Source organism: Pomacea canaliculata, linkage group LG4, assembly GCF_003073045.1.
Source record: "Pomacea canaliculata isolate SZHN2017 linkage group LG4, ASM307304v1, whole genome shotgun sequence".
NCBI classification, from domain to species: Eukaryota; Metazoa; Mollusca; class Gastropoda; order Architaenioglossa; family Ampullariidae; genus Pomacea; species Pomacea canaliculata.
The window spans coordinates 32,179,890-32,207,085 of NC_037593.1; the positions used below are offsets into that span (position 1 = coordinate 32,179,890).

General features: G+C 38.8%; 2 protein-coding genes across 4 annotated transcripts in view; one reads left to right on the top strand and one right to left on the bottom strand.

Moving 5' to 3' along the window:
• LOC112563102 (E3 ubiquitin-protein ligase TRIM37-like) overlaps positions 1-14,013 on the bottom strand; it is a 30,697-nt gene extending 16,684 nt beyond the window's left edge. Inside the window, exons 1-5 of one of the 3 annotated variants that reach the window (XM_025236842.1) lie at positions 13,826-14,013; positions 4,996-5,097; positions 3,828-3,868; positions 2,978-3,097; positions 438-525 (exon numbers count right to left, since the gene is read on the bottom strand). In XM_025236842.1, the coding sequence (XP_025092627.1) occupies positions 438-525; positions 2,978-3,097; positions 3,828-3,868; positions 4,996-5,097; positions 13,826-13,873 (399 nt within the window). In that variant the 5' untranslated portion in view covers positions 13,874-14,013. Of the gene's footprint in view, positions 1-437; positions 526-2,977; positions 3,098-3,827; positions 3,869-4,995; positions 5,098-6,213; positions 7,112-13,825 lie in introns of those variants that run through there. The other 2 variants (XM_025236840.1, XM_025236841.1) reach the window with 2 other exon arrangements.
• Positions 14,014-14,304: 291 nt separating this feature from the next.
• LOC112562513 (TRPL translocation defect protein 14-like) lies at positions 14,305-25,527 on the top strand. Its single transcript, XM_025235792.1, has 13 exons — positions 14,305-14,384; positions 14,519-14,544; positions 16,410-16,477; positions 17,056-17,093; positions 17,667-17,704; positions 18,190-18,318; positions 18,669-18,868; positions 19,407-19,484; positions 19,930-20,025; positions 21,051-21,147; positions 21,876-21,967; positions 22,278-22,393; positions 23,071-25,527. Exons 1-13 carry the CDS (start codon positions 14,305-14,307, stop codon positions 23,252-23,254), a joined length of 1,242 nt encoding a protein of 413 aa, XP_025091577.1. The 3' UTR covers positions 23,255-25,527.
• The last annotated feature ends 1,669 nt before the right edge of the window (positions 25,528-27,196 follow it).

The window sequence follows — 27,196 nt, forward strand, 5'->3', positions numbered from 1 at the left end:
CTATGCTGGATATACCAGCTCAAAGCATATTTAAGTACAAACCAACATTATGAAAGGAAAGAATGGTTTGACCAGAGGGTGGGCAACAAAGAGCACACACATGGGACTGGCTACCATTGTGGTCATTCTTTGCTAACTGCTTCCATGTGGCCTGACAGGTACCCTCACCTCCCTCAACCTGATGGTGAAAGCTCTCATCCCAATTTAGGGCATATAGGCAAATGATATGATTTTACTTATATTCCGGTTCTGAAATTTGCCACATGTTTGGTCTCAGAAAAGTTTGATCTCTTTATATGCTGCCAAAAACCAGGCTAAGGCTCTTTAAAACTTATGTACCAGTTGTGAATGTCAAAGACAGATGATAATGACCAATATAGAGAAGACTATGTGGATAAAAAGTCAATAAAAGGAAAACAAATATGGTCAGTGCTTACTGTGCCTCCCCATAATGCACACTGGTGACAGATGCAGTCTTTGCAGGTCCAGCAATAAACAGTTAGCTTTTCCTGATGTTCATTGCACCTGCACATACATGAGCACTCACATACACACTGATATTAACTTAAAAGCAGCAATTTTTACAAAAGAACAGTCAAAGAAATACAAAACCAATAAACATCCTTCAACCTTCCAATATAGTCTGCTTCACAAATAATGTTAAGGACTGTCACATAAACACTGTGACCATTATCAAAATGACATCCCCCACCCCCAATACCATAAACAATGTCAAAATAAAAGATATAAAGAATAGATACATGTCAGAGATAAAAATTCAAGAAAGTCCCAACTTGCTTATTTTGTAAGTCTTTTTTTGTTGTTGTTGTTCACCAGCTGGAAGGTTTACTAATTACTGTATCAAAGGCAATGGAAATAAAATTCTTTGGTAGTAGGTTACCAGTCACCAAATTGGTATGAACAAAATGATGAGGATACCAACAGATTTAGCAGTTATGAGTCTGGCTAATGAAAGAAGCTATGACATGACAGTAAATATGTCCAATGGTTAGCTATAGTTAACACCACAAGCTAAAAATGCTACTAAATACGCCACTGAATATAAAGTATGTGGGCTATGTGCCCTGATTACAGAAAGTTTGTGATTTCTGATCAGACATTCACAATAAGGATTTGGTTCTGAATCTTGCTCCTCTCCCCCAGCCCACTGACCCACATATAACACACACCAATGTTCATATATTCGACTGATATTTAAGTGTAAGTTCAAACCCTGTTTGCTGGCTACAGATCTATATATCTCTACTTTAGACCTATTAAAAAGCTTAAAAAAACTCTGCTGATTGCTGCCCAGTGCAGAAACTTAATTCTAACTGCATAAACGGACCACAGCTCCCTGGTATAACTGGGTATTTGTTGTACAGCCACAAACAGCACTCTCTAGGGAAATGGGAAAGTCTGGCCAGACTGAGTGCATGTAGAATTGATTGATTTCACTTCTATATGTTGTGTCATGTGAATTGCTGCATGCTGAGGCATATGCAAGCATGTGAACTTGTATGTTTGTATGTGTGCAAAGAAGAAAGTGTTATGTTTCCACACATGCCACTCCCATGCATATTCATACATATATGTACCCTAAGCATAGGTTCATTTAGCCATTACCTGCAAACAGCTTAATCTTTAGAAACTTTTCAACAGATTCCCTGTCGACTGATGACCACCAGTCATTAAGCGGCAGCTCTCTATATTTATTTTATTCCTTTGCTCCCACAACTAAACAAAGACACCTAGCAGCAGATGCAATCTATTTTTTTCCTCTTAACGTTTTGTTTATGTCTGTGATAACTGATGACCATGAATTTTTATGGGACCCTTCCTTTCTTATCAAATTGTTCTGCTCCTACAACTAGGAACCCAGCAGTCAAAGCATTCTCTTCTTTTTAAAAAATGTGGATGCAGAAAAGACTGGCCTGTAAAGATGCTGCAGCACATTTTGAGTGCTGTTCTGCTGCTGCTCGTTTAGAGAGGGAATGTGCTTCCCCATGCAGAGGTAATAAATGGCCAAGTGGTTGGTGAGCACCAGCATTTGAGCGCAGAGGCACTACCCTAGCAATTGAATACCCACGTGGCCTAGCATGCTTCCACCAAACCACTTAGCCATTGAATGTGTACCTGACCCTTTAAAAAGGGTTGGAGAAGGAAAGGCACTAGAGGAAAGAGGAGATGAGTGCTGCTTTCACAAAAAAGGATAGCTCAGAAAAACTTGTTTCACATTTTCTTTCCCTTTTTTTTGCTCTCGCCATGTGGTAATCTGTTCCTACTGGAGCTCTAAGGAAGGGATTACTGCCTGTGTATATTGAAGTCAAAGGTGATGATCACTGCTACTCCTGTCTTTTTCATGGTTTGTCAATCTCACTATTTGCCTGATAATTTAGTGTCAGAGGTCAGGCTCACATCTGCAGTTAGACCTGAGCCTCTGCTGAGTGTTGAATCCCACTGTTACATTTGCCCAAAACTCTATATTTTTTTGTATATTATTTTTTTGTGCTGTTTACATACCTTCTAACAGCTTCACTACTCTTTCATTCATAGTCACACTGATATTTCAAATGAAAAAAATGCATTCATATGCACATGTATGTACATTCACAAAAACACACATAATGTTCACATATACAACATAGACATACACACATGTACACTTCTTCAGATCGAGTAGAAGCTGTCCATGACCTAGAGTGGACACTGTCAGAAGAAGGCACAGAAGCTGAAATGCTTCAAACATACTTCTAAAATGTCATTTTATCCCCTGTGTAAAAATAAAACCTGTAAAATCACTGTTAATACCTATGTGTCTTCACAGTAAATATTAATGAAAAATGCACGAAGTTGTAGGATTGTGTCAGTTTCACACCTTTCACATGTTGTTGTAAAAAAGTTCCACACCTGTGTGAAGTCAAAGACATGGCATGCTTTCCAGACAAATGATAATGACATAAATGGCATAACTCACTGATCCTTGTCAGAGGTGTCAGCTCGATGAGATGGCGTACACTGTTGTAAGGTGTCAAGCTGCTGAGTCACTTCCTCTGCCCAGCGGCAGTTTACTAGCTCGTGAATATGCAGGGATGCCCTTAATAAAATCAGTTCCTCGGTTAGCACTAGCTAGTAAAGCCACCCACCACCTCCAGCATTTTGTTCCATGACAAAATGAATGTTGTGTTTACTTGCTAATGAAATTAGAGTGTAAGACTATTAAACGATCAGGTAGGAATCAGGACACAACATATTATTATCATTGTATTTTCAGGCAGTACTACTCTCTCAAAAGTTCTCAAACGAAATCCAAAACAAATGATGCCAAGATTGTTCATTAGAAAATGACTTTCTTTATGCCATGATCCTTATACGTTTATTATTAATATTCTCCTCATTCTTCAACAGTTTTTTCCTTGGAACATCAGCCAAAAAAATGTTACCCACTTCCTTTAAAAAAAAAGCATCAGGAAAGAAAACAAAGCTTGAACACAACAGATAATAGTAATACCATATATGAAACGGTGAAAAAACCCAGTGAAAATGCCCATTTACAAATGCAGTAAATCAGTTACTAAATATCAAACTTCATAAATGCCTAACAAGGCTGTCAAAGAAATTCAAATTATTTTCAGGAATGGCAAAATTTGTTGAGATTTATTACATTTTGTCTTATGATTGCAACTATGTTGTCAAACCAAAATTGTATATGAGAGAGTTACAAACATATACAAGAAGGAAAAGAGGGCCAAAGTGAGAGTACAAAACCAACAAGGTAGCCTGATGAACCTTACTGAGGCCAAACAACCATGACCAAGAACACTAACCTGCAGTGTGGGCACTGTGACCGCTGTTCTGTCAGCCACCTCTAGAGCAAGCAAAAACATGATAACTGTGAACATCTCTGTGAAGTTAAAAAGGAATTACTTGCTGCTAACCTGAGACAGTATCATAAGGTCAAAGTCATTACTTTCCACTCTTCCTAACATACTCTTGCACCCCCCACCCCTTTACCATGCCCTTCCCCCATACGCAAGCAAACTCATATACACAAACATGCTTGTTGCATGCAGATATAGATTGCACTTGACATTTTTTCTTTATGAAGTACATGAAAGAAAACTCCTACTTATCCCCTCTATATAAGCTCAGCCCTAAGGATCTTTTTCAGCTAAAAGAACATTAGAAAGAAGGTGCGTAAAATTATTATCTATGAAAATGAATGCCATTCCAGTTTTGAAGCTGTTGAGTAGAATGTAAACAGTAAAGTCATAACAGTAACTTTATCTGAAGAAACTCCATCAGTGTATGTTTTATCTTTCCTACGACATAGTTAATTTCAAGAGAAGGGAAGGGTGGGCCAGAAAGGCAGGGAAATGTACTGTGGACTAATTTCATCTTGGAAAGAAAAGATGGTAAATCCTATTAAAAATTCCTGATTTGTTAGCTGCACCATTGCAAGCAATCGAAGAAGTGCCATGAAAATCAATAATGGCTGTAAGAGCTGGGGTGTCTATTGTCTGAAGTTCCGTTTTAAAGGTTTTCGTTGCTCCTGGCGTAGGTGATCTGCTATTAATAATTGACGGTCTCCCTCAGGCTGCTAAAGCTATTATTCACCAACTTTCTTAGAAACGATAAACAAAAGTCCTCCCAAATGATTTTATTTACAATGAACCCAATTTTCCAATTCAACACACGCACACTAGATTCTCCATTTCTTAAAACACATTAGAATAGAAAACATAAGCTAATCTGGAATGTTTTCGTGATATTGAAAAATAAACAATTCAATCAAATGGTGTCCTGATAATTAAATTATAATTATCAATAAATTCTGAAAAAGAGTGTAGGGTAAGGAAGCCAGTATATTAACTACTTTCATGTATTTTAAAAAGGAAACTCTACAGCTTTAAAAAGAGAGACATTTTTTGGGTGAGGATAGTTTGCCACTCTAAGTGTTTCAGCCAACACAGAAGAAGTTAATATGCTACTGACCCTGATGCAGGCAAAGCAACAGAGTTTGGAGCAATGAGGACACAGGCGGGCATCCCGCAGCTTCTCCATGCAGATGAAACATCGGAACACCTCCGCCAGGCTCTGCAACATGAATGAAAAAATATCTCCTGAGTGCATGACAATAACCTGTAAAAACTACAAAATGATTTACAACCAGATTTAATATGTTCCCATGCATTTTCTATTAATGATCGCATGGCTTGGTGGCATAACATGCAATGAGCCTTAAATGGTTCTCTGTGTGAAGAGTACGTAGTTGGGAAGGCTACAACGTTTAACCTTATACCTTGTTTAACCTTGTTAAATCATGTGCATCATATATGCTTGATTGATCCTCTGATCTCATTCTCTCTCACACATACACACAGATGACTGTTGACTAGATGAGCAACAACACCAACAATCCCTGAAAATGTCTCAGTCTACCACTAATTAAATAACTAGTGAAAAAACTTTATTTTGCATTAAATGAAAGGCCATCATTTATTCCCTTTTTCAAAACTTTGGTTCCTTATGTTTCTTATTTTCTTCACTCATACAATGACCACTCATTTTGCAGGCATTTAGGTTTGTCTATAGACCTTTTTTGTATAATTTTAAGTACACAAATATAAACTCTCACTGAAAAAAGGGGATTGATTATAAAGTGTAAGTACACAGACACAAACATATCTCTGCAGATGTGCGCATGCATAAAAACTCCTTTACCATTAATCTAAACATCTCAAGCTCAAATAAAAATCCAGGACTGTTTTCAAAAAAATTGCAAAAGGCTTCAGCCATATATTTAAATCTAATGATTACAATAAACATTAAAAAATGGCATACATGCTCGTGTTGTAATAATTCTTATCATTTTTAAAAGAATGCACTGTTGTCTAGTTAGCTGATTCATCTAAAAATATAATTATCAACTACCATTTTCAAAATTCTTAATGCTGCATTTCATTTATAATTACTGTCTCTTCAGCACTCTGTCTTTTTCATATGAACTGCCGATAATGCAAGAGTAAAATGAAGTCAGAAGTCTGCCTTGAAGATCTATTTCTCACGCGCTTGGCAAAGACGACATTCTCTCTGTCTCTCTCACACATACACACGCACAAAAACGTGCAAACGCACGCACGCATGCACGCGCGCGCACGTAGGGAAACCGTTAAACCCATGCTTCCCAGAACAGCTCATTCTTGCCGTTACCTTGGTAATCACAATCTCCTTGCCCGTTCTGATCTTCATTTTGACGTACTCCCGATTGGCGGACAGAATGTCTTCTACGGAGATGAAGCCCACCTGGCTGGCCTCATCACACTGCGACACCGTCAGCAAACGCATCTCCTGACACACGGCGTACTCCGTGTTGGCATTAGGACTGGTCAGCCAGCGCACCTCATAGTCCTCCCGGAACCGCACCCTCTTGTAGCCGTTGTGCGGGCTGACACTGGACATGTCCACTTTGGCGTGCTCCAGAAACCTCGGGAAGTCGTCGTCGTCGTCGATGCTGATTGGCGATGGCGATGCCTCGTCCCCCAGACGATGCGTCATCTTTTCCGGCCATTTATCTTTTGACGACGGCGGCCTGAGCAAAATTCTGCGCTGGCTCTTCCGCCGTGTTCCCTTTCCTGTTTAGGTGAGTTGAAAAGGAAATATTCCTCCAAGTTTTCCGTTGGCAATCTCTTCCTCTTTCTGGCAACTTACTGGTGTCGAAACCGAAGGCGCTCGACGCCTGCGAACCAAAACTTTCACGCCACCATCCCGTCAGGCCGGCTTCTGCTGCTACCACCCGATTCACGCACCAACCCAAAAAAGGAAGAAAGTAACATAAATAGAAGTAGGCCGAAAACCTAATTATCTGACGGGCTTTGCCGCGAAAGTCTGCGTCGCAGAGCGGCAAGAAGGCGAAGGAAGGGGTGATGAGTGGGACAGGGGGGGAGAGGGTTGGAGGAGCTCAGGAAATCTCAACAAACCCACTCTTGACCGACTGGGCTGAGAGTCATCTCATTAGACCTTCCACGCTGAAGACTCCAGCTGGAGTCGGAACAGAGCGCGAGACAGTGCGAGCCACATTCCACATCACGTTCCACAATCGCTGGACAAACGGAGCTTCCGACATGCACGCGGCGGCACTGGCCTGAAGTTGGGAGTGCGGTGGGTGGGGAAGGGAAGAGAGGTGCTGTGTGGGCTTGCTGTAAGAATCTTGGGTGAAGGTGGAGTAAGGTGGAAGCGGGTGGGGGGGGGGAGAGGAGGCTCACCTCCCACCACATTAGTCACGACGGCCAAGCGGCCGCGGAATGATCTGGAAGCCTGAGGAGACGGTCCCTTGCTCTGCCTATGTACACAGTAGCCCCGCCAGGATCATTACTTTCCTTGTTAGAGCCAGCAAGCATGCGGAAGGGATCACAATATTGGATTGATCTCTTCCTCTCTCTCTTTCACCCTTACCCTCGTCCAATTCCCTTTCGCTCAAAAAGCCTATCACACTGAACTCAGCAGTTCAATGAAGCCAAATCTAAAAAGAAAAAAAGACATGGTCTTTAAGCATATCCGATAGTCCATATTTATCGGTTAATGGATTTTTTTTTTAATTTCACGGTAGCCAAGCAAGCGAAAAAAAAAAAAAACAAACAAACAAAACACAACAACAACAACAGAGAGTTGAGCAACAAACTTGGTCACTGCAGCACTCCCTTTCTCTGCCAGCCCAACTAGTTTCGTACGTCTTGGGTACAAAAATTTCCAGCTCGCCTCAATGTACCTCTGCCTCGGGGGCGAAATAAGCGAAATCATTTATGACGATGCCAGTGTCGTTCCCAACCCCAATATATCGACTCATTACATGGCCCCCAATCCGACAATAACACACTTGAAGCCATCTGTCGATCGGTCCACTATGTCATTAGTAAACCATTTCCGTACGTGACGTATGGGGATGCATGGCCATTAGCCCACCATTATCCGTGTGTGATGTATTAACTGGGCAATTGCACTTTCGGCAACACCGGAAAGTTTGGACAGCATGCAGGCGATGCCAAGATTCCAATGTTCCTCTTTCACTGAATAAAACAGTGACTTTTTCCCCTCCCCCCCCCCCCGAAGCAGTTTCCGACCCAACCCCTGCCTTTTCTTTTTTCCTTCCTTTCTGTTAATTTTAAAACCACCCAGCGTGAGCCAGCCACATCCCCGCGACAGACAAGACCGGAACTCTTCTCTTCTGGCCGCAGCGCTGACGTCTTAAGATGGCTGCTGAAAGCGGCAGCGTTGACGGGGAAGGGGCTGATCTCTTTTCGGATCAATACTTGGAAACATACCTCAGGGCAAATCATACAAAACAGCTTCAGCCAAATAGATTTTTTTTTCTCTCTCTCCCTCCAAAGTGTCTCGCTGAAAAACAGCTGATGTGTAGGCTATGGACCTCATTCCAGCGGAGCTCTTCAGTCTTCTCAAAACGAGGCCTCATGTGTCCCATAGCTACGAAGAATGCCAGAGATCTTCACAACGATAGTCACTGGCATCATGCTACCAATTACAAAGCAGTGTCTCACAATCATACTTTTATTATCTTGCAAGCAAAATAAAAATGCAATAACAGTCTAGTGGGTTATATTTTCGAGTAATCATTATTCGGTGATCGTAAATGTCAGAACGTAGCGTAGATTCCAAATCCAGTATCACAGACAGTCTGATACATGTATTAGTCCCGGTAGCCGCTACACCAGCAGATGAAGTCTCCCTCTGGTTTCAAGATACCGATTGAATAAGGTCCATTCTGTAGGAGGGAGGAAGATATGTTTTGTAAGTTGCCAGTCTTGCTCGCACATATCTTCTCTGTGCAGAAAGAGATCGGGACTTAGAAATAAGGGAAGGAGGAAAACGGGAATGTGAGGATTGAGGTATTTAGAGCAAAAACTGTGTCGGAGTAAAAGAAACGTTGGCCTTTTCTTTAATTTTCATAGGCTTGGTTGACAAACAACTCCCCTACCGCCATCCCTTACTTTCTCCGGGACCAAGTAGTACCTGGACAAAAGGCATCTAAATTCAAAGGAACGAACAACAAAATTCATGAGATGTTTCAACACTAACAACAGAATTAGTGGCGCATGGCAAATGAGCTTCTGTTATATAGTACTACCCCTACCCCAACCCCTTCAGTGGGAAGGTTTGGTGTGCTCAACTGTGGGGCAGTTCTCTACTTTGGCGCATGTGGCTGGAATTCCCCCCTTCCCCTACTACCCCGCCTAGCACCTGTGCAACTGAAATGTGCCTGATTTATCAGGTAAGGTAAAAAGCGGCCAAAGATGAGGGCAGGATATACTGCCTTCCACATGCTGTGCCCTTGATACGGTGAACCAGTAAAGTCTGCATGCAGCCCTAAGGACACTTCGTTATGGGAATCTTTTTCCTTAGCACTTCAAACTATGTTCAGGTCACTGTCATCACCATCCTCATTCTCGTCTTTTATGTTATTTTTTTTTTAGATATAGCAAAATTGATGCTAACTTGGCCAAGGGGAGATACCTTGGCCCCAGAAGATTTGTAAACAACAATCAGCAGCTACAGAGGCAAGATGTGTTCTTTGACCAGAAGATGTGGACTATGTCAAGTGGTTGTGAGCTCAGCATCACTTGTTTTTATTGTCATTTGCATTAGACGCTCCAGTCTCCACTGCAGCCTGGATGCACTAGCAAATCAATATCGGACAAATCTTCTTGCCCATTCTGTAGCTAAGCCAACCTCCAAAGTTCATTCGCAGAAATTTTCCATCTGAACCACCATTATTCATGGAAAGCAAATCATAAAATCTACAGCTGGTCATGAATGCTGCAAATGGTCATTAATGCCATTTCTGCCTCTGATATAAGAATAAGAAACAAGATAAATCACATCAAGTGCTTGTTTTCTGAAGGAAATTTGGGTAGAAATGAAATATGAACTGTCCACCTTCAACTAACACAGCAAAATGCACATATTAACCTGTACAGTGATATAGAAAAGAAACTTTAAAAATCAGAAAAGAATGCAAGATTAGTGCAAATAACAGTTACCAAATTACCATTCACTCTTTTTACCCTTCTGCTGAGCGTTGTTAAAATAATAAAACATTATCTCCTAGGTGCCACAAGAAACTTAACACAGTTAAATGGATTACCCTTTCTTTTTGGATCTACTTTTGTACATGAAAGCAGCATCTAAGTGTGTACTCTCTTTAGCAGACCAGTGCTCTGTATTTATAGCATGATTTGATGTTCAGATCTTATCAGCACGACGTGAGTAGTGAGATAACCACCATCACTTGCTGCTAATGTGTTGCAAGACAAAATCCTGATTACATGTGGCTTGCTGTAATGTTAGTTTATAGATGTTTAATATTTCCAATCATGCAGAAACATCCATAATGGCAAATCACTTGTAGAACAATTAGTAAAGAGGGTCTTAAAACAAATGATTTGAGACTGGGACCACGAAGATGAATATGAGTAATCAGGTTTCTAAAACCACCAACAGTTTTGAAATCTGAATGCTATAGATGGGAAACACTGTTCCCCCTCCCCCTTGCACCTTTAAAATAAATGTCTAATAATAATATTTGAGAAAAATGAAGAAGGAAGAGGAAACCAAAAAGATATACCATATTAAATATTAACAAATTTTTTAAAAAAACACCCAGAATGCTGTAACTGCACAAAAACAACCAAATGTTAATCCAATTGCCCCAAAATCTTAAATAATGCTAAGAGAAAAATTAAGCCCAGTCACAAGACAATGCAGCAAGCACTGTTTTGCTGTACATAAATAGCCATACCTCATTAGCCAGCATACAGTGATTAATATAGTCAACACTCATCTCCACGTCATAATGGTGATAATCGAACATGTAGACACAACTCGCCATCGGACCTGGTTCTAGGTGTCCCTTTCCAGTTGGGACCATGTCATGCCAGCTGCCCCCACCTCGCTGTAGACTGATCTCCTCCATGTCTGTCTAGGTCTTCCAACCCTGTGCCTCACAGAGGTTCCAGCCCAGAGCTTGTCTTGTTAAATTGTCAAGCCGGCTTTCACAAAGTGTGACCGATCCAGCCCCACTTCTGCTTGGTTGGTTCTCTCCCACAGATCTGTATTGGAGATCTTCTCGGGCCATCTGATGTTGAGGATGCGGCGCAGACATCTGTTGATGAATGTCTGAATCTTGTTGGTGATGGTGTTTGTCACACGCCATGTCTCAGATCTATATAGAAGGACTGACTTTACATTTGCATTGAAGATACGGATCTTGGTGTGTAGAGATAAAGCCATGAAGTTCCAGATAGGTTGCAGGGCATGGATTGCAAGCCTGGCTTTATTTATTCGACTTCTTACATCTTCATGTGAGCTTCCATCTTTGCTTACTATGCTGCCAAAGTAGGTGAAATGGTCAGACTCTGTAATAAGTTCCAACAATTCTTCACATCTTGGGCATCAATTTGAAGGGTTGGAGATGGGTGGGTGGGAAAGGAATTGGTATTTTATGCTGAGCCAGCAACTACAGCTATATCATGGCATGGCAGCCAGCCCTAAAACAAATGCCACGTGCATCAATTTGAAGGAACAGAAAGAATTACATGTAGCACCTGGCTGTGCTCAATTTGACTTCTGTAAAATAAAGCACTCCACTAGTATACACAAATTACATAATTCTTATACAGTGCTTGTACATATGAACAGTTTTCAGCGTGTACTGCCACTGCTGTTTTGACCCATAATTCCTAGATGTTTAACAGCTAAATCAGTCAGCTCCCTTGCATTTAAGTCATAATGTGATGATGGCAGGACAAAGAAATTGAAATTATCTTTTTTATCAGAAAATTTGTACTAAAGAATGTAAAGCATGGACAGCATAATTTTTTGGTTCAATGACTAGTGTGCTATGAAGCTGTATTTTTATACCTTTTAAGCTAAACTTCAGTTACAAATTATAAATTTATACTTTTTAAAAAATGTTTATCTTTTCCTTTAATAAAGGAAACTTTAAAAAATAGTTAATATCTGAGAGCTGTATATGCTGCATGTTGCAGTAAACAATATTTGAAAAAAATCTCCCGAGTTTGGACATAAACATCAAGAAAAGTTTTTTTCTCCTGTTTACATCTTTTTACACAATGCTTCCAGTCAAGTTTTGTTTGCTTGTTTACCACATTTGCAGTATCTGAAACTATGAATTTGCTTTCTTACTTTAAAGTCTGGTGGGGTGTCATTTTTTTTCCAAACAAGTGGGTAAGAATACCATTTTTCCAAATCTGTATAAATAATTCTTCCTGCATCTGTTATTGAGATACATGCCTACAAACAGCCCCATGCACATAAAGGTATCAAAATAAAAGTCAGAACTTAGCAGGGATGTGTTTTTATTATGGAGGCTTCAGCCAGTGAGTGAACTGGTATCATACTTTTGATAAACATGTGTACAAATGCGATGTCATGAGTTGACCTCTTTCTGTACACAATGATGTCTACAGATGTGTATCTTGAGAATGAAAGGTTGGGGAAGGAGCCAAGATTTGAGAGTGACAACGACGGTAACTGTATTAACTCTGTAAAGAGAAATTTTAGTATGATGCTCACCATGACCTGCTGCAGTCATTTGTCTCTTGACTGGGACTGGTCACTGGGGGATGGGGGATGTGAGGGCCCATGGATAGACATGGCAGCTGACAAGACCTGCAACTCACACCTGTCTTGGGTGTTAGTGAGCAGATAGCTGATTGACATTCACATTTGTATACCAGTTCTTCCTCTAGCCACCATGGCCTGAACCACTGTCCAGATATCTTGAAGAGCAATCTTGGATAGTGTCATGCTGGGTCTAATGGCCAAACCAGGCCAGCTTACGCATTGTTGCAAGTAGAGGTTCCTGGTGTCCATCAAGGGTGGCAACCATATAAGTCTTATGTACACGATCCAGAGCAGACTCTTTAGGCATTTGCTCTCAAATGCCTGGATTCTGCTATTGATATCGGCAAGCAGAGTCCATATTTTTTTTTTACATCAGTAAAGCAGGATTGTTACTACAAGGGACCAGCACAGATTTACAAATCATAGTAAACCTGATGTTATGACTGCACTAGACCCTGTCCAGTATAGCCATAGCCACTATTGCTGTCATGATTGCTCTCATACTGATATGTCCCCGTGATAATCTTTCAAGCCTTCTCAACCACTCATCATTCATACACAATCCTCAGTTACTGTTTTACTTCTACATGCATGCTCCAAGAGACTCATACTCGTGATGCTCAGCCTTCCAAACCACCAGAGCAGTATCCTTACAAAATTATCAGTTATTTAAAAAAGTGCAACCCACTAGACCTATAAGGTAACTTCTTCACTAAAATATTTTCGTTCATCTTATATGTGACAACTTTTCATATCTAAGGTCTATGCTTTCTCTTCCTCTAGCGTTGTGTCAGTATGTACACTTTCACGACAAAAATATGACAGCAGCAACAACACATAATCACATATACTCGATGTAGGCTTCTTCATTTCCCTATCTTCACATGATCCAAGCCTCTAACGCGGGTGTAATACAATATCATGTGACATGAGACTGGTGTTTGTTAATTTTGAAGCACACCTCCCTTATAAGAAAATATTTCTGATCAGAAGCTAATGCCATCTGCAATTTTTGCGCCCATGGTTTGCATATAGATGCTAGTCTTAACACACACGCACGCACGCAAATACTTGTTAAACATTTGCTGTGATACTTATCGACAAAAACTGCAAGTTGAACATGACTGCACATGAAGCAGTTAATGTTGCTTACAAACAAACAAACCTCAACGGTGTGTTCTTCCAGACGTTTGTCTCCACCACCACTCGCCATTTCGGAACAAGTACTTCGGCTATTTCAAACACTCGTCAGAACATAATTCCGGTTATCGGTGCAGTCCAGCAACGCAAGTAAACAGCATTCAGCAACAGTTAACTTTTCCCTCCTCTGCTGACAGCAGTCGACTTCTTCCGGTTTTTTCTGTGATTTCCTTAAAAGCTTTTATTTCAGAAAACGGAAGCAAAAGTATTAAGAATCCCTTTCTATATGTGAAATAAATTAATAATGGGTATTTGCAAAGAAAACTTACATTTTTTTGATTAATACTTTTATCCAATCACAAAGCAGATAATTATTTACGTGCAGTATTTTCAATGAATGGAGTATATGTTACCGTCCGCTGTTTATTTTTTGTCACATCACAAAGTTTCCTACTACAGTCACTACTTTTGACTTTGAGAAGGAAAACAGGGCATATTGCCAAAATGACATTAGAAGCTAGTAATAGTGATAACATGTTCTACAAAGTTGTTCTCACAGGAGGTAAAGCTTCCCCTCATCTTTGGCATTTTTGTTTTCTTTCTTAATGTGTCATCATAATGTCTCAGTATCTCCCAGCTGACGGGGGTGGAGTAGGGGTATCTCTACTATCGTAACGAAATTTGGAAACAGGTGATTGAAGTGACTGTGCTGATGAAGCACTAACTCGAATAGCGGATCACAACGTAAGTCACATGACAGCACCGGGATGATTACGATAACACGGGTCACAAAGTCAGAATTGTACTGCTATGTACACTCTCGTTGTCACGATGATTTTTTATTTTTAATGTACGTAGCTTGTCGGGCACTTCTGTTTACTAGTAGCCGGGTAATCCGGCGTCGCCTGTCAGCACAGTGTATTTACGCTTTAAGCCTCCACGCACACACGTACAAAAATTAAATATGCTCAAGATCAATATACCCTAAGAAAACCTAGCCTTCGATCTTCCCAAAGATGAAAATGGTATACCTGCAAATTTGATGATGATCAGATAAACAAATACAGAATCTTCTCTTTCACTCACTCATACACACATCACAACTCTACTATGTTTATAAGAAAGCAGTACATCTCAAATTAGGAGATAACAATAACAACAAACTTTATTAGTCACAATGGGCAATTTAAATGGGAAGTGTGCTCTGTTTCCAATATATATTTATATGGAAAAAAAAATTCCCATGCACACCTACACATCACACACTCACACACCGCTGACAGTTCATCTGTGATTGAGTAGCTGGATTGTGGATGGCACAAAATTTTTCAGATGCCTATTGCTTTTGCATACTGGCATGGCATAGTGTTTACCTGAACTTAATAAAACAAAGTCCCCCGCTAGCACATGTTCAGGTATTGACAGAATGCAGGAAGCTTTCCTAACTAGTTGTAGATCACAGAAGGAAGTCAAGTCCCTCTGTTTGATACCAATTATCTGGGAACAGATGTGGACAATGCTATTCAAACTATTCATATCATGGGCAGATAGATTATGAAACCAGCATACAAATGAAAAGGATAAAAGACTGGTAGAAACGGCCTAAAATTGCTTGGCTGACGGAAAAACTATTTAACTTCCGCAAAAGATACATTCTTTACTGGCCACGTTTGATGATAGTGTTTGACCAATCAGACTGAATAAAATGCTACTCCTTCCTGTGTATGTATGTAAAACATAGTGCTTATAATAAAAGATTTCAGTGGAACTCAGAATTTACACTAACATGCTGCAAGTAACACTATCACTTCAAATGCTTGTACTTGCAGATGTAAGTAAACACCAATACAATAACTGTACAGTGATAAATGCTTCAAAAATAATTTCATCACAGTAGACACAACATGTTTGAAGATTGAGTATATTTGCAGACATTGTGCCTAATCAATCAACACCATTAGAACTGAAAATAAAAAAAGCCAGTGTTTTTATTTAGGCTTACAACTCTCTTTAAGAGTCTGTGGAATGTCAGAAGTTTATAAACAGGCATAATTGCTTTATCCAAAGTATTTTTACTATGTCCATACCTCTACTATGGCATACTGTTTTATTATTTTCAGTAAATTCTATTTATAAAACAAACATTCAAATATCATGCACAAAAAGAGATCAAGTCCAAGTTATTGGTGTTTAAAGCTTGCAGTGTCCAAAGAGAAGGGCCACTTGCTCAAATTTAATAATAATGATAATGAATGCATGATTTTTATCGTGCATACTCATACTCATAAGGAGCAAGAATGAAACATGGACAACATTTAAAGAATGGAAGGATAAATAACAGTACTGATAACTAATAAAAAATATTCATAGAATATACAAAGAGGAATTAGGTAACAAGAACTTAGTATCATTATTCTGCAGAGGAAGATGAGTAGGCAACCACTACATTTAGATAAGGTTTTAGTTTCATTTAGGCATTTATGCTTATATGTTTTAATAAATGAACAAGAACTCCAGACAATGTTAACATTTCCATGTTTACTCAGTCCATTTACTCAAATATGTTCTGTTGTGCACATATCAGAAGATTGTGAATGCTTATTTTTTAGGTCCCTGTGGGGGAAAAACAACTGGTCAAGCACGCCTGAGCACATTTTTTGAAAGCTTAGGATGGAAGGTATTCTCTTTTACTTTGGGCTTTTTTTTTGGTTCATGCAGAGATGATAGTGTCTTGCAGTCTTATGAATGTTAAAAAAAAGAGTTCAGGTGCAAGAAATGATTGTTAAGGTAGTTCCTTGAAATTCTTTAAAAAAAATCTGGTGATCATAACTTTCTTTAGAAGTAACGTTGCTTCCTGGACTAATATAGTTTATTCCTTGTTGCTCCCTATAATATAGTATACCTGAAATACAGAGTGGTTAGTTATCTTTAGCTGTTATCAAAAGTGTTCTATGAATCAAATTCTTGTTAAATTGAAGAGCTTACAAACTTTAGACAAAATGTTTTTAGGTGTTGCTGAGAAGAGTGCAACAATTAAAGGGGAGTTGGATGCCAAAAAACAAAAAAAAATTGACAAGGCACAAGGAGAAAATACAGATTGGTTTGAATTATATAATGTACTTACATAAGCACTGAGAGCATGCTCCTTTATGAATATTATCATGTGATTTATAAATGACACATTTTATTTATTTGAATTTATTTATAATATATTGTATCATACATTTTCTCAGAAGGGTTCTCTTTCCTCTTTAGGTCTACAGAGCTCCAGAGGCAGCGTTTATTTACTTGAGGTCAGGTGTAGTTTGTTTACTTGAGATCAGGTATAGTTTGTAAAATCTGAACAGGTAAATTCCTGTGACTTAGTGAGTTTCTTCCACAAGATTTATATGTGTAAGATGCCTGTCTTATACATGGCAGTCAGTCTGGTAACAAGGTAAGGCCTTTGTTACCTAGACAGGATTGTGGATTTTGTTAGATCTCTGAAATTCTGGATGCGGCATTTGTTTACTGAGCTGGGCTAGCTGGTCGCAAAATAGCCTCCATTACTGACTGTGTAAAATACCATCAATCACACCTTGGCATAATGTCTTTAATCGAGACTTAACAGCAACGTTTGGAAGCCAATTGTCTTTGCTTAAATGTGACACACCAAAGATAACATTTAAAATTAATTGTTAGTTTATTTGATTTGAACAATCAGTTTCTTGTTCTTACAATAAATTTTATTGAGATGTTAGAAAGAAATAAGCTTAATTGCTTGTTTCATTTCATCTGGAAAAGTGTGTCAGTCTCAAAAATTGCATATGCAACTTAAAGGTATACTTGATATTCAAATAAACCAGTCCCATGTCACTGTGTTTCAGTGGGGGTGTACAGTTTGCTGAACATAGTAAAGAACAAGGTAAGACAGAGTAAATGTTTCTGCATATCGTCAGTGTTAATAAGATTTCTTTTTTTAAATTTTCGTTTAAGGAATCCCAAAATCAAATTAAAACAATAATCCGACTGTCCTTTTTTCCTTTTTTCCTTTTTTCCCACTGAGAATCTGTTTATTACCAACACATGCTGTCAACATAGGACCATAGGACCGACATGGTACAAATGGAATGATCTCCCTACAAAACCACAGACGAAACTGCACTGGGTTTTTCCAAGTTAGAGAAAGTTCATATCTACTTAACTTCATGCCTTTATTTTCACTTTTCCTTCTTTTTCTTCATTTATTCATCTATTCTTTAACTTTTAAACTTTTTTGGAAAGAACAGATTCAGTTTAATAGTGATTACTAATGTAAACTGTGAGACACTGAATCAAATCGTTTCTTTAGTACTACACTAGTAGCATGATTTTGAAATCTTAAGATATTGTTTGATCTTTGGTTTATAGCTTGCTTATTCCAGAAGAACATTATACTAACCATGCTACAAATTGAGAAAACTTTTCAAGATCTTGTGAAGAGTCACCAACAGAAGGTTCTTCTCATCTGTGATCGTGGGTTAATGGATGCCACAGCTTGTGAGTTTCATTGCAGTTTATTAATAGACTGCCACACTGAGCAACTGTGCTCACTTCGCTCGCTCTTTCCATCTGCCTCACATAACACCTCTTTAAGCTAGCACATACACACACACTTTCAGTTACCTTAGTGGTCTCTGGCCTGTGAACATGATGACAAATATCTGTGGAAGATGTTATGTCCCATTCAAACTTGCCACATGACAGGGTGTTTCATTTATAATTAATTTAAAGTAATGTTTTGATGGTATAGTTCCTTCTCCCGTCATCCATCTAAGTGAGAAAATTTACTCTAATGGCTGACCTCCCTTTAATAACTAAAACTTTCTTCTGGTCTTGGTGGATGGCAGACATAAAGAAAGAAGACTGGGAGATGATAAAGGCTTCTAGTGGCTGGAATGAAGTAGACCTGCGAGATAACAACTACAATCAGATTGTTCATATGGTATCAGCAGCTGATGGTGCTGAGGATTTTTACACCATTCAAGGACATGGCACACGTCTCGAGAGCCCTGAACAAGCTCGAGAAATGGATGTGGTGACAGCTAATGTGAGTTCTCTGATTATGACAGCTGGTTTGTTTGGTTGTTTTTTTAGGGGAAAGGGGTTGAGGGGGTGGAAGAATTTGAGATGGTGAATATCCGTATGTAGAAGAGTAGGCAAAAATAAGACTATTAATTCCTTTATCCTTAACTAGTGTGGGATAGACATGGCAACTGACAAGGTATGCTGCTCAGGTCTCTCTTTGGGTGATGATAGGACGATGGTGAGCAGATCCTGCACAGGATGACCAGTCAACATTTGTAAACTAGTTCTTCTGTCCCCAACAGCATAGACATCCTTTCAAGGAAAGAAAAATCAGCTACTGTGCTATTAATTGGAGATTGTTAACCACACTGTAAAGAGTGCTGCAGGATAATTAATATTTTTCAATTTGGTAGGTTCTATATCCTCACAGCATTCTAAATTCAGCATTGTTCTTAGACCTGCTTAGCTGCTGTGATGAAACTGATTAACTGGTTCAGTTCATTTTTTTTGTTTTAATTCTTCCCCAATCTTTTCAATTTGTTTAACTTATCCTTTTTTAGGCTTGGGTTGGTCATCCTTGCTATGATGTCATTGACAACTCCACTGGTTTTGAAGAGAAGATTGTAAGAATGATTTCAGTGAGTATCGGCACACTGCCTTCTTTTAGGTTTGTCCTTTGAAAAAGTTTTCTTTCCTTGTTTTTTCATTCTGGTCCCACTGGGTAGAGTTATCTGCCATCTTACACTTCTTGCTGTGTGAGGGGTGCAGGCTTTGAAGTTAAAACTGAGGATCCACCTCTTCTGTGAATTCTTTTTGTGATTAGAACAATATCACATTTATATATTTATAGTTAAATGTCATTTTGATTTTCCATCACTTTTTCTGCCTGTAAGTTCATTGTAATTGTACTTTTATTTAAAATACTATTTAAACAATGTTTTAAATAATTATTATTAATTTTCTTCGTTTTCATTACATACATCAACAGGCATAAGATCACATGCTCTGAAATCTTTATAATGGAACAGACACATTAACATGATCTAATCCCATATTCCTTTAGGAAGATAATTTATGTCTCAGGCAGTTTGCAAACGAATTGGTGTTGACACTGGTGATCGACTGGCACCCAACAGCATCAAACGGAAGTTCCTTGTAACTGAAATGGCTGAAGACAAGGTAAGATGATACTGGGGATAGGGCTGTAATACTCAGGTTTCATAAATCACATTAAGTGGAATCACTTGTTCCATAATCTAAACTTAATTTTTACAGTTATATGATTTATTTAATTATAATCTTATTTATATCATTGTATATAGTTAAAAACTAAATTCTTGCCCATACCAGACATAAAACTGTTATAAATTTACGACTATGACCTTTGACATGAAATCAATACTTGCTGCTTTTTTGAAAATTAAAAACATTTAAGTGGGCATTTTCATTTATTCCAAAAGTGAAAAGGTCTGGTGCCACATCGTTTGATCTGGTTAAAAAAAAAAGGCAACAACAAAAAATATAATATCCAATCAGATGATATCTGCATACAAATATGATTTCAGTCAAACTTGTAGATTTAATAACCCCTGCCCCTGCAACAAAATAAAATAATAATCCCCTCCTACCAGAAAAGTGAAGTAGCGAAAATCCTTTCACTAGATCTGAATGAAGTTTTTGCGAAAGACATGAAGCCAAGCTTAAATTTCACAAAGAGAGCTATTTAAGGTAATTTAATATTATTAATGTGGAGACTGAACTTTTTATAGCAACTTTTTTTTATTGTGGTCCAGTTGATCTGTTTTTTGCATTGTACTTTGTTAATGGTCTCCCGTTGAAAATACAGTACATGTATAACTGAAATGTAAATATGGGGGTGAGTGTGTGTGTGGGGCGTGTACTTGAGGACCACCATGTAACCTTTGTTTTTGGTCCACTCCTAAGATAAGACCAAACATTTTATAATGTTATGAAGTTTACAAGAGCAACACCACTGGATTATCAGCAGCATTTAAATTAAAAATAAAAACCTGTGTGAAGTCTTAGACGTGTAAGGATGTCTAGTGAATTTTTCATTTTCTTGTTTACTTATTTTTATACCATTAATGTAGAGGGTTTATTTAAATATATGTTTCTCTGTTCTTTTGTGTTTTTTGTGCTTTTTTTGGTGTTTTATTTGTTTTGTTTTCTTTTTTTTTTTGCAGGCATTTCCACATTATGAAGAATTCACAGTCATTCGTGACTATCTTGTGACACCGTGCAGGCGGATGCAGGCTCGAATTCGCAAAAGGGGCCAAAAAGGCGAGGATGAATAACTACATCTCAATATTATAATCGGAAATAAACACAATACACTTGACTGCCTCTGCAGGACATTTACTAACCCTTCATGATGTTCTTTAGTTCCCCTCTCCCCCCCACCTGCCACTGATATCATAAGACAGAAACAGTTGTGGTTGAGTGAAACACAGATGTAGGCTTAAAACAGTATGATTCACCAGTTTGATTCAGTGTTATCTTGTGAGTCCAAGTCCTGAAATGCAGTGGCTATAGCTATTTATGTGTGCTTATGTACGTGCATGCTTACAATAAACACTAAAACACTACGGTTTAGTGCAGAATTTTCAACAGTTTTTTGCTACTTATGATTGTGAATATATAGTTGAGAACTAAGGAAGGATTTGGTTTTTTTTTTTGTTGTTTTTTTTGCCTCCCTCCCCCACTTTTTATTTGTTTTCATGTTTGTTTAGTGGCTTTTACTGATTCCAGTGTCATGTCCTGCATTTTTCTGATGAATGACCTTATCTGTTTTATGTCATGATACATTTTTTTTTAATTGTTTCATTTAACAGTATGCTCTGCATCTGTTTAAGGTCATCTTTAAGCATAAAGATCGAAGGTTCTTTTAAAGCCAATGCAGTAAATGCTTTATCGAATCATCAGTACAAAATAAGAAAGCTTACAATCTCTTCAGCCTGAAGAGTGGAAACTCCCAGGGTGTGGTGGTAATTATAATCCTTTCCTTCCAGGTTTCTGGTCATACACCCATACTATTAGACGGCCTGAAATCAACAACCAGTCTGTAGAGTTGAGGTCACAGATCTCTGAGAAGGACTATGAAGTGAGTAATGCTCAGCTTTGGATAGCTGTTTTCTCCGGTTTAGCCTTTGAAACCAGCTGGTTTGTAAATTGTGTGTTTTTGACATGACAGTTCTTATTTCTTTTTCTCTCTGGAAACTATCATCATGTCCTGTGCAGAGTGGACTGAACATGGGCAAGGCAAAATATCCTTTAAATATATAGTGCTGAGTCACTTTTTTCCTGAGACGTTTACAGATGCTATACTCTGGATGTAAAATCTCTTTGCCCAGTACTTACGTTACAGTTACAGCTTTCTCAGTCTTTTCATTTGATTGCCTGCATGTTGTTAGATTCTCCTGGCTCAGCGTGACAACAAGCACTACACTTTGCAAAAGCAGCGTCGCTGCTTCCTCTGGCATAACCAGTATTATCAGCTGGACATATACCTGGAGCCTTGTCCAGAAATGTGAGTCATATCTGTCTAAATGTAAATAGTGGCATCTAGACACATACCAAGATCCATCATTGATCGCTTAGCTATAAGTCATGCCTACCATATATTCTAATAATAAAACCATTTCTATAGTGCATTTCCCTGCAGGAGCAACTCTAAGTACTTTGATATAGAGAAGTGTAATTTAACAATATCTCTGTCACATGCATACACACACGGCACACATGCACAGGAAAGGGTATCCCCACACACACACGCACAGTGTTCTTGGTTATTGTAACTCTGTGCATTTCTGTCAGATCACGTAAGTTATGAACGCTGCAACTTAAAGGGATTCTCAGGAATAGCAGCATGAAGTCATTATCCTATTTGAAAACAATCATCATGAATATGCTCATGGAACCATAATAAGTAGTTGTTCTAAAACAGCTTTTCACAGATATATAATGTACATAAAAGTGGTGCTCGCATTGCTGCTGCTTTAAAAATGAGCATAGCAGTTTTAATTCTTCAGAGAATTCTTCTTTTGAGGTAAATTAAAAAAAAATTTTGTCATTTAGACATAACCTTCTTTTTTTAATCATTTGGTCCCTCTTTTGTGCTTTCCCATCTGCATGTGCATGTGTGTGAGAGAGAGGAATGATATTCATGTTCATTTTTGTTTTATTATTTGCTGCTCAAAACTTTAGGTGCAAGGGATTGCTGCTTCTGGAGACTTTCACTGCCAAAGATCCCAGTGAGTTAAACATGCCAGACTTTCTTAAAATTGATCGTGAAGTGACACATGATCCCAACTACACTATGTTCAAGATGTCTTTGAAAATTGGATTGTTGGAGACAACAGACGATGATGTGTTTTCAGAAGAGGACTGATGTCAGCACTTCTTTGTGAATAGATTAGGAATGAAATGCATTTAAAATATATATATTTACACACCCATATATATAGAAACACACACACTTAAAGATGTGTACAGTTTCTGTCTAATCACAGTGTTGAAAGGATCGATAAATAAGAAGGGAGAATGGACCAAATACTTTAATCTTCCTTGAAGTTCTTTCTTAACAAGACCTGTCAAAGGTATTCAGTACATTACCAAAATATAGATTTAAGTGGTGAAAATTTTACAGAATTTGAAATCTACTAATTCTTTTGTCTCTGTTGATCACTCTTTTTCTGGCATCCTAAGCAGGATACTGTGAAAAAATATTTTTGTAGAAAAAGCCCCTTTAATAGACACAATCTTCTTGCTTTTTATCTTACAGACAAGCTTTGATCATGTTAACATAATTTATTGTAGCTTATTAGCGTTTTGTATATATGTATTACAGATTCTTCCAGGAATATTTTTTTTCTCTTGATGCTTTCATCGATGAAGAAGATGGTGACATGCATCATTATGTTCTCCTTGTTTATATTTAGCAACAGCACTTGTTATTCATTCACTCATGGATATCCTATTTTGTAGTGAGCACACAATTTGATCCATGTTAAGTTTTACCATCAGCTCGCCCACTCTTTTACTTTTTTTGAATACCTTCTTTGTTCGCATTTTTGATACATTTTTTATGATACAAAGACCCACTTACCCAGCTATTAGTAAGTGGAGTTAACATATCACTTATTAAAATATATTATGGAATCTCTTAGACAAGAAGCATTGTTGTCTTATTAGAATTTCGCAGGTGCATATGTGCAAGTGTTTCAGGCTTGCTTAAAATATCACAGTAGAGTGTATTATTCCATTCTACTGTCTGCTTGTTCTCAGTGGTTAGTATCATAGTTTGTCACTTTATTTGTTCAAGCTACTTGCTGCCTGCCTGGAGATCAGGTCATAGAAATGATACTTGGGGTTTGTGCTGTACCTGCAATCAATGACATAATAAATTTGCGTTATTATGTGACATAATGAGACTGAGGTATTATGCGGGGAATCAGATTACCATGCGGCAAGAGCATTGGCGTTTAAACCTGGCTGCATGCTGGTTCCACACCTGGCAATCAGAAAACTGCATCCTAGTTAACCCTGCGGTCGGGATGGGTACCTGACTTTATAGAGGGTTGGGGAAGATAAAGCATCAAGATGAAAAAGATATGGGCACCGCCCTGTCACAATACTGGCCCCAAGACCTGTGGTCTCCAGCAACCTAAAAAAAGGTTAGGGGACGACTTTTAACTATTTATTTAGTTATTTTGCTTAAATTTAGATTCTTTTTCAGCCACCATCCTTTCAAGATCATGTAACGACTCATGTAACGCAAATGTGTTTCCTAGCATAGAACACTGTATTCGTGGACCAGATTGGTTTCAGAAACAGGAAGCTGTGGTCAATAGAGTCTGTGTTGAGATACCATGTGATTGTTATAATGCATATTTCAGCGCCCCTGATGTTTTGAGTGCTGTTAATTTGTGATATTTATACAAGTGTTTGTTAACTCATTTATGGGGCTATGTATTATGTGACCCCAAACCTTTGGTCAATATTATTTTTCTGATATACAATATTTCATTGTAATGTATTTTTCAAAATCTTGTCGTTCACAAACGGATTATGTAAGAAGAAATTATTGTTTTTACGATTAAAGTTGCCTGCGCAGAGTTTGCCAGTCACTGTCATGCTCGGTACAAGGTAGCCATCACCCTCTTTCCATCTAAGCCCAAACTAATTAAGCCCAAGGGGGAGCCAAGTTGCAGTTTTCTCCTACCCGCTTTTCCACCTGTATATTTGATTGCGGAAAAAAACTGCAATCGCGGAAGCAAAATTTGTTGCTGGAATGAGATCAGTGAATAAACGCAATTTAAACCGTACACACACAACCAAAAGTTATTTGACGGACTTCTAAAGGGAAAAAAGAACTTTTTAAATTTTATTTCCCCAGTAAAAAGTGGGGTGGGGGGTGGGACCCAAAAAGGCAACGAGATCAGCGCTGCTGATTTTCTTTTTTTCCTCGAACAGGCAAGCATGGCGGAGATATCCTATCGGGATTGAAATGGATGTGCTGTTGGTAATCTTTTCATTTTCATCCCATTACTGGTACCTTTGCCTATAGATTGCTTTCGAACATGCTGTTTTGTCTTCTTATTATCCCCGATCCCATTTCATAATGACAATGAGTCATTAGCATTAAAGATGTCATGTCATCTCTTTACTGGTATCAGAATGATCAGTCGTTAGACAACAGATATGAACGCTCGCCAGCGGGTGCTGGTCTTGCATCCACATTTGAGAAGGTCCCTCGGTGGACAGCCGGTCAACTCCACGATTGTCACCCAGCTTTTGCTTTCCACGTCGTCGACTGTGTTTGACAGTCTTGGGGGACCGTCTTCAGTGAAGTGTCACACCGGACGACACGACCGAACCACGCCAGCTTCTTCCGCTTGACACACATTCCTATTTATATATACACTATCTCAAACTCGTGCACATTCACTGGTTGGTTTGTATCAGCTAATAAAAACTAATTTTCTGTATCACTCACTTGTTTTTTCCTTCTAGCCCCTGAAAAGCTTTTTCAAGCATACTTCCGTATCTAATCAAATCAAGGTATATAAACTCATCTAAACAATAATATTAAATAAACTTTTGAGGCGACGTTTCTGCCACTTTCTCATTCTTACCTAAATCACTCGCATCCGCTAATATATAATCACACACACACTCTACAAGACCGACTATGCAGGAGTACTTGTTTGTTGGCATTTGCTGAAACGCGGCTCCATGGAAGTGACTGATTACCGGCTTCTGCGGCCCATTAAGATCAGACAGATTTGGAGGTGTCTGTTTCTATGGCAACAACAAAGTACAGTAATACGATGATTCTTCGAGAAAGGACGTGTACTCACGACCGTGAGCTGCTCACTATGTCTCTACACCCATTTAATACCTCCCGAGGCAATTCCCGACATCTGTTTTTCACCCTTGTGTACATTCATCCCAGGGCAAAAACTTTTTTATCTGAGTGTACATCACCTACCCGTTAATAAACCTGTATTCAGACGGGTGCGCCGAACAATACATTATACCAAAATCTGGCATGCGGACGGACAGTGTTGCGAGCTTACAAGGCTGTTTTCAGTCTACCATCTGGGATGTCTGTCTTTTTTATGCATGGCAGGAACTCAAGAACATGGCCAATGTTGAAGATTTGTCTAAAGCCAAAATCTTTTTCTCAGGCGCTGACAGTACCACCCTGACTAATGCTCTTATCCCTTTCTTTGTTCGCTTCGAGACACATGACTTTTCCGCAAAGATTAAAGATAAGTTCAGTTTTCTTCATCCTGTCCCGAGGGTTGAGATTTGTAAGGAACAAGATGTTTGAGTGAGTACAGGCTCCAGGTCCAAATGGTGTTGCCTTGACTGAATTTATTTCCTCGTACGACGAGATTTTCTTAAAAAGTAATGTAAGACCGAAGAGTGTTTTTTATTTCCGTCGGAATTTGTCCACCAAGTCCCATAAGTGTCATCCACGACAAAGAGGTTGAAATTGTCCCTACATTTAAATACCTGGGCATCATCTTCGATAGGAGTCCTTCTGGGATCCCATGCACTCAAGCTGTCGTGAAGAAGGTTCAACAGCGCCTCTTCCTTCTCTCTTTCTCTATCTCCTGGAAAATGCTGTCCTTGTTCTTACAACAGTTTATCGGCGATGGACAAGAGCAGCTTCTCCAAAGTTATTGAGACAGCCCAGAGTGCTCTTCAGACTCAGTATAACATGCAGACACTTCTGAAAGAGTCTGAAATTCTTTGCATTTCCTGTCAGGATGTTTTTTCAACTTCCATCTGTCATGATGTGATTAGTGTGATGCTATAGGTC